General features: G+C 39.7%; 1 protein-coding gene across 2 annotated transcripts in view; it reads right to left on the bottom strand.

Moving 5' to 3' along the window:
* The window catches only part of CACUL1 (CDK2 associated cullin domain 1), an 86,387-nt gene extending 71,811 nt beyond the window's left edge, over positions 1-14,576 (bottom strand). The window contains exons 1-2 of one of the 2 annotated variants that reach the window (XM_020988196.2): positions 13,975-14,576; positions 1,414-1,540 (exon numbers count right to left, since the gene is read on the bottom strand). In XM_020988196.2, coding sequence (XP_020843855.1) covers positions 1,414-1,540; positions 13,975-14,509 — 662 coding nt within the window. In that variant the 5' untranslated portion in view covers positions 14,510-14,576. The remainder of the gene's footprint in view (positions 1-1,413; positions 1,541-13,974) is intronic. The other variant, XM_020988198.2, reaches the window with a different exon arrangement.
* Between the last annotated feature and the right edge of the window lie 858 nt (positions 14,577-15,434).

Genomic DNA, 15,434 nt, shown 5'->3' with positions numbered 1-15,434 from the left:
GGTACTTCTACATGGAATTACAGTTTTCCCTAATTTCACATGAGAAGTGAACATGAAGACATTAAAAGGGACCTAGCCTGGGTCTCACTAACTAAGGAAGAAGGTAAGTAATATTTGTAAAAGATAACAAATCTTTGTAAAATGAATATAATCAGAAAGTAATTAGTAGGAACACAGACTGAAAGAGAACAATTCTGACAACTATCTTTGCTAGCTATGCAACTACCAGGAGTTTGGAAGCAAGGTTATGTTGGAGAGAAGGCTATTGTTGGACTGGTGAGAATGAACTGAAATTCTTAGCAGGTGACTGGATCCACATTGTAATACTTGGCCTCATGGTGAGCTCCTGGAGGGCCAGGGTTGTCTTTCCCCCTTTTTAGTATCTGTACAATTTAGCACAGGGACAAAGTAGGTGATTAATTGTTTACTGACTAATCGACTTTCACCTGGAGTCTCCCTGAACTGCTACTCTTTGTCCTTGTCTGCCATATTGCCACCCTGAGAAACTCTGCTTCTGGAGTCCTTCTCCCTTCTCATCAGTAACACCATTTGAGGAAGAATTCTAGCCATGCTTCACTTCATTCCTGCCCAAACTCTCTCCAAGACTTCTTGTCTGTAGCATTATTATACTTGTACAAACACTTCTTCCTTTTTCTCAGCCCCACCTATGTGTTGTCTTCTCCCATCAGAATATAAAATCCTTGCGACAGCTAGATGGCGCAGTGGATAGAGCACCAGCCCTGGCGTCAGGAGGAACTGAGTTCAAATCCTGCCTCAGACACATGATACTCACTAGCTGTGTGACCCTGAGTAAGTCACTTAACCCCGATTGCCTCACCAAAAAATAAGATCCCCGAAGGCTGCAACTCTCCTGTCGCTTGTATTTGTTTCACCAACCCTAGCACACTACCTGGCACATAGCAACACTTTTACTATCTATCTACACTAAGATTATGCAAGGCTAATCAGATGCACGTTTCATACATTTTAGATAGAAGAATGTCCACAATGGCTACTCCTGTAAACTTAGGAATAAAAAGCCTGGTTCTTGTACCCTTCAGGGCTAGAAAGAAACCAACTTCCTCATAACAGAAAAATTATTGTCAGCCACCAGATAATTCACTGAAAAGGGCATTAAGATTTTAAAGGGCTTCACATGCAGAGAGAAGAACTATGATCTCTGCAAAGGAAGCAGGGCTAGGAAAAAAGGGAAAGACAAACTCGGTTGAAGTAGAATTCTGACACCACCTTCGAGAAAGACTCTGGGTGAGTACTGAAAATAACTTTGTGGCTGTGGAATTGACCTAACACACTACATATATACATTAAAAATTAAGTCACATTTAAATTACAATTGGACCAATAAATGTATCATGGTTAAAAAAAAGTTCAGTCCTTTAAAGATGGTCTTACCTGTATATCTGTTCATATGATATAGGGATATAGTCACCAGGACTTTGAGTTAAAAGCTGATCTATGGCACCATCCAATTTTGGCCAGTATGTGCTCTTATAATCTTCAATAGTTATAACATTCATTACTAAAAATACAAAAAAAAAAATCATTTTCACCTACTGCATTTAAAATCGTAAAACAATTTCATTATTTAAATATATCTGACCTACTTCCCACTTTTACACTTGTACTCTTATCAATTCATCATGGCTCCATTCCTAATTGGTACATCATTTCAACAGAAAAGGAAAATTGCCCAGTGATTTAAAATAGCCATCAATTATGCCTTGAAAAGAATTAACATCTTGGAAATTAAACAGTTCATCTTTGACAATGAAAAGTATTTGGCAAATTCAACTGATATCACCAGTTTCTCTTGCTCCTTTTCACAAAGCTTCAGATGCCATTAAAACATTCTAAAACTCTGGTTCATAATCCAGTCACTGCCATTATAAAGGCAAAGGGCCTATGATACTTTAAAGACATAGTCTTGATAACTTAGAGACAGTCTTCAAGACTCCTGTGAGATCTGCAACACTGTCTAAAGCAACTACTTCAGAACTCCTACAGTGCTAACACTAATAGAACAGGAGAAAAGGTCAATGAGGAAAGAACAGTACTACTCTACCATAAATAGTATTAAGTTGACAGATAATCGACTTTCACCTAGATTCCCTGTAGATTTAACAATTTTACTTTAAGCAATCCTACTTTTCTAAAATTTTTTCATACTTTAATGCAGTTCTCAAAGATGAGTCAAAAGAAAAAGATAAGTCATTATTAGCTCTACCCCAAAGATGAGACGGCTAAGAGGCTAATGCCTGGAATGAAACTGTAATGCAGAACATTATTTTGCTATTCAGGTAGTAGGGCCGTTTAAGCCATGGAAAGCAAAAGTTGGTGCTTAATCTTGCCCCAGACCTCTTTCCTCCTAAATCTAAACAATAGTGAAATGTACTCTTGCATAGCTCAGCATGGACCGTACCTCCAATGCAAATGGATAAGAAAGCTTGCAATATAATTGCTTTAGATAATTATGGTTATACCAGAGACCAGGACACCTGGTCTGGTTTGTGTGATCTCTGACCCGTAATGATGGGGTGCTCGGGTGCTTGTGCTTGTACTTGTGCCCCAATTTCTCTCTAGTCTCATAGACACTGTCTCTAACAACCATTCCCCAGCCCAAGGACACTGTGCCTAGCAGTTATTCATGCATGGGCCTCAGCATGACCCTTATCTCTCTCCCTGGTACAGCTACACAGAGCTGGGCTGCTCAGGCCCCAGCCCCCAGATCATGTCTCCAGAAGCCTCCCAATTCCTCAGTAAGTTCCTGTGTTGTGAGAAAGCTTTCCTTTGTTGCAGAGCATTCTCATGTCAAGACAGAGGGAGAGGGGTGTCCTTGGCCAGCCCAAGGACTCTTCCTTCTACCAGACTCCAAAGACTGATCCCCCTCCCTGTCCTGTATACTCCCTGTACTTTCCCATCCATAGCCCCCAAAGACACCTGCATCTTTGGATTACCTCATCAGTGTTCCTCACATTTCTTTCCCATGCTTTTTTCTATATAAACCCTAGCTCGACCCCTGATGGGGGCTGCTTGATTTGGATGTGCATAGCCCTTGCAGCCGCGTGCTAATAAAATCCACATCTTAAAATTACTTCCGGGTCTCACTCACTGATTTCTCGGTACAACAAAACTATAGAGGCAGAGCTAAGTATGCACAAAACCTCTCATTTTATCATCTTCATGATAATTAACCTGACAATATTTGGTCATGTTAAAAGACATTTCCTCTTCTCAAACACAACAAAACCTACAACTTAAAGATGAAAGAGTTTTACTGAAGAAGAATGTAAGGCTTTTACTAAGAAGCAATATAAGTAAGTCCCATTACAGTAGTACAGTAGTTTTTCATTCTAGAGTTGACAAATATGCCACAATTTCAAAATCACTGTTTCAAGGACACTTCCAAAGTTACTTTTAAAAATAAAAGCAGAAAGCATAAATGAAAGTGGAGAACTTTAATGTTATTTCCACATCTAACAAAAGCTGTAAGATACTTAATTGCTGATAATAAAAAACTACTTTTAATATATATATTTTTTATTTACTAAGAGCTAGGAAACCAATTTGGTTGGGCCACAGTTTCCTAACCAGAAAAAGAAGGTTAGACTATGCTTCTTCTGGCTCTAAGTTTGTAATCCTTTGTGAATGAATTATACATGCCAACTAAACTCCATGGTAACCATTACCCTGCTAACAGCTTTCTTCTTAGCACAATCATCAACATTCATCATTGAAAAAAATGCTATCAGAGCAGCAAAACTTAAAAATGGCAAGTATCAGGAGCAAAGCAACCTGGTTTATTTCCTACAAGGAATGGATTAGTTGATGGGAACAGTACTGCAAACGAAAGAAAATATACATAGCAATTTGGGAACAGATCTACATACCAAAGTCTTTAGACTGCACTTAAAATTAAACTAATGGTAAAGTTTTAAGAGGTTGTTTCATTTCCTCATTTTCTAATCTTAACCTGTTAGCCAAGCTCATGCAATTTTATACGCTATGGACATACTCAGTCATACAGTAATAGTCTTGAATTTTATACTTTTCTAATAAGATCTTAATCTCACAACATTTGAATAATTTTTGACTTTTACCCATAAAGGTCAAGCTTTTTTTAGGTTACTATTTCTCTAAAGAAAAAGGACCTATAATTTACATGATGGGAGAATTGTTTTAAAAATTAAAGGTAAAGAGACTCTTAGCAGAAGTACAGAGTAAGCGATGAGATTTCTGGGATAATTTCCTCAAGCCTGTCAAGATTTTTTTTTGATTTTTGAATCTGGATTAATTATCCAAGCCACTAATAAAAATGTTAAGCAGTGCAGGTCCAAGTACAAATTTGGAGGACAATTCACTGGAGACTTCCTTCCAACCACTAACAACTGAGTCTAAATATTAACCCAGTTCCAAATAACCCTAACTATATTTACTGGTGCTCAAGAAGAGATTCACAAATTCTTTAATAAAATCTAAGAGCTATACCTACAGCATTTCCTTGATCCCAAATATATACATACACACATTTGGTCTGGTATGACCTGTCTTTGATGAAACTGTGCTAGTTCTTTATAATAACTACTCCCTTACCAAATATTTACAAACACTCACTTTAACAGGACTATAAAGTTATGAGAGAAACTGGAAGTCAAGCTTACAAGCCTACAATTTGTGTCATTCTTTTCTTTTATGAAAATTATGATATTTGCACCCCTCTAATTTCAATATTTCTCTAAGTCTCCATCATCTTTCAAAGATGAATAACTGAAGATGAGATTGGTTCAACAATCCCATCTGCCAGCTGTTTCAGTACTTAAGGATATAGTTCATCTGGATCAACTGAGTTCATGAAGTCATTTAGTCCTACTCTTTCATTTTATAGATGTAACCACTAAGGCCTAGAGATGTTGGGGACTTACTCAAAATCACAGATAGTGTCCAAGTTGAGATTCAACTCAGGTCCTGACTGCAGAGCCAATGCTCTTTCCAACCGCACCACCAATCCATTGAATTCAGCCCTAAGTGTTTGCCGAATTAAATGAAGGATTAGATACTAACTCTTAAAAGGTAGCACCTCAAAGCAAACACTATATTCCGAAAATGGTCTGACCAAGACAGAGTACAGTAGAGTCACCATCTCTTTACTCCTCTGTTATAATTCTTTGAATGTAAGCTGAGATCACTATTTGCCTTCTGGAGTACTGTATCACATTAGTGACTCATAATGAATTTGCAAGTTTACTAAACCACCCCCTAATCTCAACTGCTGTCTATCCATAACTCCCTTATCTTATATTCATGAAACTGATTTTCCTGAACCCAAGAAAGAGACTTTATATGAGGCCCTACCTATTACATTCCTTCTTATCAAATTTGGCTTAATATTCTAGCCCAGTAGCAATCAAAAAAACATTGGGGGAGGGGAGTAGGCAGCAATAATCCATACATAAGAATCCCTGTGGGGCACGTATCAATTTAGTTTTCAAATGCAATGCTATCTATGTTTTACTGGGTTTTTATTTATTTTGTTAAATATTTCTCAATTATTACATTTTAATCTACTTTGGGCTGTATTGGAAGTGGGCATGTTTGACATCTCTATTCCAACCTGTCAATATCTTGACTTATGAATGATATTAGTTATAATTAAGATAAGTAAAAAAATTATTAGCTGTCCTACTTTGAGCAGGGAGAGCTACAAGAGATGTAGAGATATCTCAAGTCCCCCACCCCTACCATAGCATACAGCTATAGGCTTGTGATCTATTTCCCAAGCTCCTCAAAAATTTCTTCTTGATTTCCAGACGGTCTGTAAAATACTCAAATAATACCCTGCTTCTGCCTCCACTCTTCTTCACTCAAATGATCTGCACCATGCTTTTCTCTCCTCTGCTCCCTAGATTTCCTTAAATTCACATGTCTCTTTAATGCTACTATCACATTACTATCATGGATTCTCATTCTAAGGCTCAATACCTGTAAGTATTGTCTCCCTGCATTAGTTTGTCTAATTACTGGTACAATGTACATGATATATTTAGGAAGTACCTTGTCAATAATTCATTTATTAAGAGGTAAAAACATCAATGTCCAGCTTCCTTTATTTAGTCATTTTTCAGTCATATCCAACTCTTCATAACTTCTTTTTGGGATTTTCTTAACAAAGATACTAGGGTGGTTTTACATTTCCTTCTCCAGTTCATTTTACAGATGAGGAACTGAGGCAAACAGGGTTAAGTGACTTGCCAAGGGTCACACAGCTGGGAAGTGTCTGAGGCTGCATCTGAACTCAGGTCTTCCTCACTCCAGACTAAGCACTCTATCCACTGTGCCAAAGGAGTCAGTTCAATGCCTTGTCTGTTTGTTGCATACTACCATGTGATAAGAATCTCGACAAAAAATACTTACCAAATTACTTAGTAAAAAATATTTCTATGAGATCAATCAACAAACATTTATTAAGTGTCTACAAGAGACTACGGTAGACACTGGGGATACAAACACAAACAATGAAATAATTCGTACTCTCAAGGAGCTTATATTAAGTAAATATTCATACAATGTGAAAAGTATGCTTTGTTTCAAACATAATATCAGGTGATATTACACTTATCACTCAAGTGATTCAGACCAGGACAGTAAGCATTTATAAGAATAAATTTGGAAGTGGGTAGAGCTGGTTAAAATACATTTGGTATTTTATGAGGTTTTGAAAATGCCAGATTGCTAGTAATTAGGTAACGATTAAAATATAATTGATTCCAACATAAATAAAAGTATTCTCAACTCCCACATAACTTCAGCAATCGTTGCCAAATTAAATGTTTATATAACAAACAGTGTGAGGCATACACACATAAGTTGATGCCATTCAGGCTAAAGTAGCTAACTAGTTCAGTCCTGCCTGATAAACCAAGTTCCTTGGGAAAACAGTGAGGGCCCAGATTTTCACAATTTATCGGCTTTACATTTTAAAAGTTTCAAGATGGCTAAGCAACTTTAGCAAAGGGAACAAATGAATACTAAAATCAGAAATCATAGAAAACTTTAATAATTCAGAGTTGGTCCTAACTATAGTAGCTGACTCATTGCAATTAATTTACATATACCAATCTAATCAATCTCAGCAACTCCTGAGAGCCAGCCAGAGGTCACTGTTAAATATTCCATGAAAAACTAATGTCATAACTAGAAATTTTAATCTTTGAAATCTTCTGACTGTCATCAACATGTCTCATCAGGCAATGCCCAGACAAGTCTAAACAATCTGAAATGGAACTTCAAGTAAGAGTTGCAAAAGCATGTCTTCTACCTAAATGGCAAATGCAAAGAAAAAGAAAAAAAAAGCAAGGGGGCAGCTAGAAACTATCTTTACTGTTTTAACACAGGCAACACAATTTCATCCTCTAGTGATGTTTTAGACCTACAAAATCCTACCCACTCACCCCTCTTTAAAAAAAAGTAAAATGCCCATAATTTGCAAATGTCACCTTAAGTACACAAAAGGGCTACTTGGTAATTTTAACACATTAGACAAATTAATACTGGCCCCAAATTTAAGGAGGCTCATCTTATAGTCGTTGTCACAAATGTGATGACCACTCAGATCAATTCTGTTCACCTGCAGCAAGCCAAAGCAGTTGGGGTTGGATTCCAGATCTTCTAAGGCCCCCTCCAGCTCTCAATCTATGAACCTACAAGCATGCACTAGAAAAAGAGCTTGGTTTCTGAGTTGGTTTTTATGATCTCAAGCAAAAAACCTCAACTTCTCTATATCTTAGCTTTCTCAATTGTAAAGAAAATCCTAACAAACTGAGTATTTCAGATATCTCATACAAGGGAGAAGACCTACCTAGGCAAAATAAAAAAGTATGTGTTAAAGACTAGAAGGAAATAAGGTTCACTAGGTAACTGGGCACCAAATTACAGAGTTATTAAGGGGAAAAAAAAGGTACCATAGGTTCATAAGGTTAAATTCACAGGTTATTAGAAATAATCTAATCCAAACTCCTCATTTAAAAGATGAGTAAACCAAAGTCACACAGTGATCAAGTTCCTGAATCCAATACCCTTCCCACTATTCATTCTGCCTCTTAACAAGGTAGAATATTAAGAAAAATGTTTTTGAAGGATTAGCCAGAAAGTAATATATAGGATACATATAATGGAGGCTGGATAGGACAGCCATAAGATTATTGCAATAATACAAATGAAAGGTAAAATTAAGGCTGGAGTTGAGGACTTCTAAAGCCCCTTCCTGCTCCAAAGCCTAAGAATTTGGTTTAAAGTGGGAACACTGAGAATAAGAAGGGTTAAATTGGACATGTTCCAAAAGGAAGAAACAGTCAAGCACTAGTGACAAGTTGGATACAAGGAATGAAAGAGAATAAAGAGACAGTGTAAGGGAAAGAGTGTTGGATTTGAAATAAACTGAAATTGGTTGATACCCAGCTCTACTAGTTACTGCGTAAGTTTCAGCAATTCACCTTACTTCTCTAAGATTAAGTTTTTCTCACTTGTAACATAAAAGAGATGGACTATGAGATAACTTAAAGTCCCTTCTAGCTCTAAGGTTTCTAATCTAGGAGACTAAAGAAATGATAAAGGACCACTGGGATACCTAAGAAGAACTGCTTTCTGAGGAGAAAAGCAATTTCAAAAGACAAATTCTATTTTGTTCCTAGGTGTCCCCAAATCCTCTCAAACTCTTCAAGTAAATTGTCTCTCAGGCTGCTGAAAATACCAGATGGGAGTACAGGTGACATGATAGAAGATATAAATTTAGGAGAGATCTACCAAGAAAAAAAAACACAAGCAAAGGAGAAACAAGAATGAGCTCTGGATCCATAATTAGATAACTCCTTCCACCAACTTCAGTATAATTAGACAAGGACTTAGTAGATAAAGATAAAGACTAGGGAGTTTCACACGAGTAATAAATGCCAGAAGTAGAACTACAGCACAAATCTTATGTACTCTAAGCTCACCTCTTACCTGCTACCTGACTGCTTCTCTACAGTTTTCTTGACCTCTCTGACAACAGCTAGCTAACCCACTCCTCCTTGAAATTCTCTTCTCACTTGACTTCTGGGGTTTTGTGTTTGCTTGGTTCTCCTATTTTTCTTCAAACACTATAGAATTTCAAGGAGGAGTGGATTAGTCAACAGTATCTGTTGCCACAGAGAAGTCAAAGAGAATAAAAAATTTAAAAAGTCCACTGGATTTATGAAGAAGGAAATCAGTCACTAATAACTTTTTAGAGACAGTAAAAATCAGTGGAGTAAATCTGTTTTAGTATATGTAGAAGAATGATAATCATATTTGTAGTTTATAGAGGATTTTTTGTATGCAACTTAAAATGTTTCTCCATGTGTATAATAGTTCAAATATTCTCCTGCTCTGATATATTCAAGGCACAAAGGTTGAGTTTTAGTCTAGCCCTTGACAAATTTATCACACAGTCAGAATTTTCAAAGTAGAAAGTAATATTTTAAATATATCTTTCAAAATATTACTTCAGCTTCTTTCTGATAATGAAAAAATAAGTTATTTGACATTTATAGTACAAGATAGGATTCACTATTGCATCTAAGAGTATGCCAATAAAAGGGGAAGCAAAATCATTTATATCTGCTTTCTGCATATTAAAAAGAACAAAAACATGCCCCATTTATCAGTCTTGCTTTTCTGTCAAGTTGTAAACCAAATCCTGGCAGATATGTTGATAAGTCCCAAGGAAACAACAACAGTTACAAAAGTAGGCTAAGAAAGACTATTTTAAGAGATTTCTTTGTTTTTGTTTTTGCTTTTTCTGGTAACAATATTGGATATAGAAATTTTGGACGTGGCAAAATCCTTGAGTTTATTATAAAGACGTAGTTCAAATAAAATGTTTCTTAACAGCACTGGTGTCTGACAAGATTAAATGAAATTTAAAACTTTGACATTACACACACATACACTTTTCTTCATTAGATTCTTTTATTCCTCTCCACCCTCCTCCCCTACCATCGATGATAAAAGCATTACATTTAAATGAACTGGGTCCAAATTCTAACTGTGCTACTTAGTGATTTTGGGAAAGTCACACTCTTTCAGTGCCTTAGCTTCATCTGTAATATGCAGGGGCTAGACAACATTTCTAAGGCCTTTTCCATATCTAAATCATATAATCTACATTTCACAAATAATCTGTTAACATTCTGGCTACCTGAAAGGCCTCACTATACTTTCCTTACTCCAACTCTTCAGAATATATAACACACATGAAATCGCATTCAAAATATGCTCTTGCCCAGTCTTTTCTTCTATGGTTTCAGACCCAACTTGGATATAGGTGTTTTCTGCTGAGAAGAAGCGCTGGAATTCGAGAAAGCTTCACCAAGTATTTTTAAGAACAGAAAGCTGGTCAGGGTAGCCTGCCACTTTCTACAGCTGGCAAGATTATCATCTGAGTTCCTCTGGAACAGCTACTGCACAACACGACTACGCACTTCTAAAATTACAACATGGTTCTTTAGGCTGTAATGCAATAATGTAAAGTGAACACAATCTCTACGTGGTAGTTACAGGAAAAGCACAAAGACCATCAAGACCGCCACTAGAGACAAAGGTTCAATTTAAATACATATTAAATTTGGCAAAAAATAAATCAAAAGTTTACTCATCCTTTGAACTGCTGGAGATTTCATACCTGAAACAGTACAATAAGTTGGCAGAGAAATAGCATGGCAGTACATAGTAAGGCTTAGTCAGGCAAACATAGGTTCAAATCCTGCCTCTGATGCTTACTGAATAGGTTTAGGCCAGTTCCAACCCCTCAGTGCCCCAAGCAACTCTCTAAGCTAGAAGGTGCTGAGAAACTGCTTATTTGCACTGGTAAAGGGAGTATCCTACAATGAAATCATAGGTCTTGCCCAAAAATTAAACAGTAGAAAGCAACTAGATCTGGAGTTAGGTCCTGGCTCTGCATTTAATAGTTGTACAGTCCTGGAAAAGTTATTTCAACTCAAGTCTGTTTCATCTGTAAAACGAGAAAAATAAAAATAAGGGTACTGACTTACTTCTTGAGACTGCGATGAGATTATGTACTTTCAAGTGCTTTGCAGCTATAAGGAGCTATATAGAGACAATTAGTGATAAATCTTTGCAGAGTAAATTTGTAATATTAACTTGAACAAGTTCTCTGAGCTTCAAGACAAACTATATTATCTGCTGGAGTATGAAACATCTTTATACCAAAACTTCACTGCAAAAATATTTGATAATATCTATAAAACTGAGTCTGGAAAGTTAAGATATTAATAAATTCTTCTCTAGCCAAATCAATCCTTCCATCTCATAATAATCAATGAAGGAAGAAGTCAGTCCATTTTTAGTCAGTTTTACAGTCATACCTAAAGGTACAATGAAGCAGAAACTCTATTTGCTGACAATTGCACTAAAGTAAGACTAGACACACAAACAGTGAATGAATTTATTTGTAGGTTAACAAACCTCAAGAAAGCCATATATCAGCCTAAATCAGAGAAGCAACACATGAAAACCTTTAATGTTAGTTATACAAGGCTGAAAGCAGTCAAGCTAGCAATCTATCATCTAAATATTTAGGTGGCAATAATTTGCCAAATGTTGGGGTGAAAAAAGAGATTATGAAAAGTTAGGAAAGCCTGCATTTTGGGACTGGCAAATAGATACCAACGTGATAAGCTCTAGGTCAAGGTGGGTCCACAGAGCTTACAGACATGGAATTGGACGTTCTGCAAACAGTACACCCAGCTTTTTCAGTTGTCACCAGTTTCATCAGTGTCACCTTAGAGCAGGACTTTTTTAACCTTGTGTCATGGACCCCTACGGAAGTCTGGTGGAATCTTCTTAAATGCATACGATAAAATACAGAGGACTGATAAGAAACCAATTATATTGAAATATAGTTATCAAATTAGAAAAAAAAAGTTCGTGGACCCCAGGTTAATAATTTCCTTAAAGTATTATTCAGTTGGCACAGAGGATCACCAACAATGTCTTGGAATGCAGACTTTTTTCAAACTTCCTTTTTTTTTTTTAAGGCAATTGGGGTTAAGTGACTTGCCCAGGGTCACACAGCTAGTAAGTGTCAAGTATTTGGTCTGAGGCTGGATTCAAACCTTTTTCAAAAAGATATTTTTTGGGGGCAGCTAGGTGGCACAGTGGATAGAGCCCGGGCCCTGGAGTCAGGAGGACCCTGAGTTCAAATCCAGACTCAGACACACAACACTCACTAGCTATGTGACCCTGGGCAAGTCACTTAACCCCACTGCCTAACCAAAAAAAAAAAAAGAAAAACCAAAAAAAGATATTTTTTGTAGCACAGCTCTACTGGACTAAACATGCAGAAAACAGTTAAGAGTAAAATATGTGTTATGTGGAGTGATGGAAAGGACAATTATAAGGATAGAATAGGACCAAGCATAAACTGAAACAATGTCAGTAGTGCAATACGGCTAGAAAATACCTACATATTAAATCAGCCAGTACACAAACCTGGCATCTATCAATCAGAAGTGGAATTCAATCCTAGCAAGCAACCTGTGAGACAAATAGGCAAAAGGAAAGCCATATGTGTCACTTAAGGTCTGTATGCATTAACTGACCTTTCTGCAAATCAATCAACTCCCCTACAAAATAATGCAGAGAAATCTTATTCAGGATTTAACAAATAAACCCAAACATATTTTTTGCCTGAATTCCAGATCAAATTATTTTCAAACATTTTTTAATTAGAACAAAATGTAATAGAATCCAAAACACTTTCACTGGCACTTGATTTTCGTTGTTTAACTTTCTCTCCAACTTAAGTGTTTTTCATATTAATATCTGTAAATATTAAACATCAAATCAAGCTATTCTTAGCTCTTATACAAGTCAACCAGTCAATTTGCATATTGTGAGAAGTGCCAACCTGGACCTTAATAGCAATTCAAGGATAAACTACTTATGTACACAGTCCTTTCCCACCACACCCACACAACAGAAAGCCAATTACGTATCAACACCATCTTCAAGTGGAAAAAGAGCACTGATACATTATCCTCCAGTAAAAATGTGTATAATACTATAATCCGATTTTAATTTAGTCAAATATTTTATCTGCACAGTAAATTGGGCAATTACTAGTACAGCTTGACAAAATTAATCAATAACTGAAAACCTAGTTTCAAAGCTGCTTTACCAGAAGCCACTGAAAACAAACTCCTTATAATAATGGGGGAAAAGAAAACTACAAATAACCTAGTTATTATAACTGATATCTTTGATTTAGAAAATCACTCAGAGGTCCATGACCATGCAGGAGGTTTTTCAACATTTGGGGAAATCAAATAGGACCCTTATTTCAGGAATTTTAAAAATAAGTAGTATACCATCTTAGTCCAGGATGAAAACACAGGTTTCTAAGCTCAAATACGCTCACAGTGTTGACCTAGATTGCTCATCGGCCAGAAAGTTTTACACTCAACAACAAACTTCCAACTGGAACAGGTGCTACAGAAAGTTATTTTCAGGAACGCTGCCTTTGAAAGGGAGACCATAATTACTACCTTCAAGAGTCATAACACTACTCCCAATGAATAAAATACACTGCGTTCACTCTGGAAGCAACCCACCCCCACCACGTCTCTTTATGTTAGAGGTACAGCCAGGGGTCACTTGGATTTGTGGCTCCACCAAGACGCCCAGGGCGGTTGGTTTCGAATGGGTTAAAAACCCAAGAAACAGCACTAGGATGCTGTCTCCTTCTGGACAGTCGAAGACGTGGGGAGGTGTCTTCCTTCCCCCCCCACCTCCTCCCCCACCCCCCTAACCCTCTGGGGCTGGACAAGGGCCAGCCCGGCACATCCCCCCCCCCCCCCAGCGGGGGTGGAACTTTAAAAGGGGAGACAGGGAGAACAAGAAGAGGAGAGAGGGGCTCCCCACCGTGGGAGGGTGGCTGCCAGCGGGGAGATAACGATCGTGCCAACTTTGGGCTCTCTGGACGATGGACGGCGGCCACTCCAGGCAGGTAATCGACCGAGCTCTGGCTGTGGGAGGGGGGATCCGCGGGACAAAGGGCGGAGGAAAGCCGAGGGTCGGGAGAGGACTCACAGAACTTGGAGGTGGAGGTATTGATGTTGATGGTGGCGCTAGGGGTGGGGGCGGTGGCCGCCTTGGCCGCGGCTGCGTCGCAGCTCTTCATCATCATCATCGTCACCCCGTTGGCCTCGGGCGGCGGCCCGAGCCCTTCCTTGGGGCCCTTCCTCTCGGAGGCCGCCGCCGCCACGGCCAGCAGCTGCACTCCCGGCGGCTCCCGGGGTGAGGAGGAGGAAGAGGAGGGGGGCGGCGGTTGGGGCGGCGGTTGCTGCCGGTAACCGTCCATGGCGGCCTCCCAGTTGTTGTGGTTCTGGTCGTCCATCATCGCCTCGTAGCCACCGCCGCCGCCGCCGCCCTCCTCCTCCTCCATGCTCTCCTCCATGCCTCCGGCCCGGGGTGCCTCGCAGGACTCCCCCTCCTCCCGATACACACTCACTCACACACACACCCCGCCCGCAACCCCCCCCCCCGCTCCGGCCCCCTTTCCCCGCCTCCCGCGACACCTGCCGCTTCAGCCCAGGGGCAGGGGGCACCACAGCCTCATGGCAGCGCTCACATCTCCGGAGACTGAGGAGGGACCGGGGGAGAGGGAAGAGCGGAGAGGAGAGAGGGATCCAGGGGGGAAGAGGAGAAAGGGGTAGCACGTCCGGGTGAGAGAGCCGGAGGAGACTCGGAGACCGGCGCTGGCTGCCGGTGGGCGCTCCCGGGCTCGCCTCAGGAACAGCCAAGCCGTAAAGCCGCCGGCTGCCGCTCACGACATTTTACAGCAGCTCCGGCTGGCAGGTGGGAAGAGGCAGAAGGGGAAGCAAAAGGAGGAAGGGAGGAGGGGACCTGGCCCGGCAGAACACGTGGTGCGGGCGGAAGCGAAAAGAGGAAGAGATGGCGAGAGGGGCGGGGCCTCCATCGTCAGCACCCCCGGGACGCTATCGGCAGGAGGATAGCCAGGGAACCCGCTAAGTGGTCACGTGTTGGGGGGGAGGGTGTAGTGTTGATTCAGCAGAGTTCTGACTCTCAATGGCGCGACCAATGATGAGCTCTGTAGCACGTGACGCAGGAAGTGACCTGCGCTTGCGCAATTTCTGGGCTGGGGAGGACAGTGGAAAGGAGGGGTGCATAGTTTCTCGTCTCCCTCACCGCCCCCCCATGGTTGCCAAGACAACGCAGCACCTGGACAGCTCACTCCATTGAGAGGCCCAGTTAATAAAATAGCCTGTTGCTGCCGGGTTGATATTTAAGTCCAACAGTGCTCATCTCCTGGTTTGCACTGCAACTTCGGGAGATCCATAATTCACTCCCTCTACCCTCCG

This window comes from Phascolarctos cinereus, unplaced genomic scaffold, assembly GCF_003287225.1.
Source record: "Phascolarctos cinereus isolate Bilbo 61053 unplaced genomic scaffold, phaCin_HiC Scaffold_3;HRSCAF=262, whole genome shotgun sequence".
Taxonomy (NCBI): domain Eukaryota; kingdom Metazoa; phylum Chordata; class Mammalia; order Diprotodontia; family Phascolarctidae; genus Phascolarctos; species Phascolarctos cinereus.
Note: the sequence above shows the minus strand (reverse complement) of the source record. Positions and strands in the feature narration are given on the sequence as shown.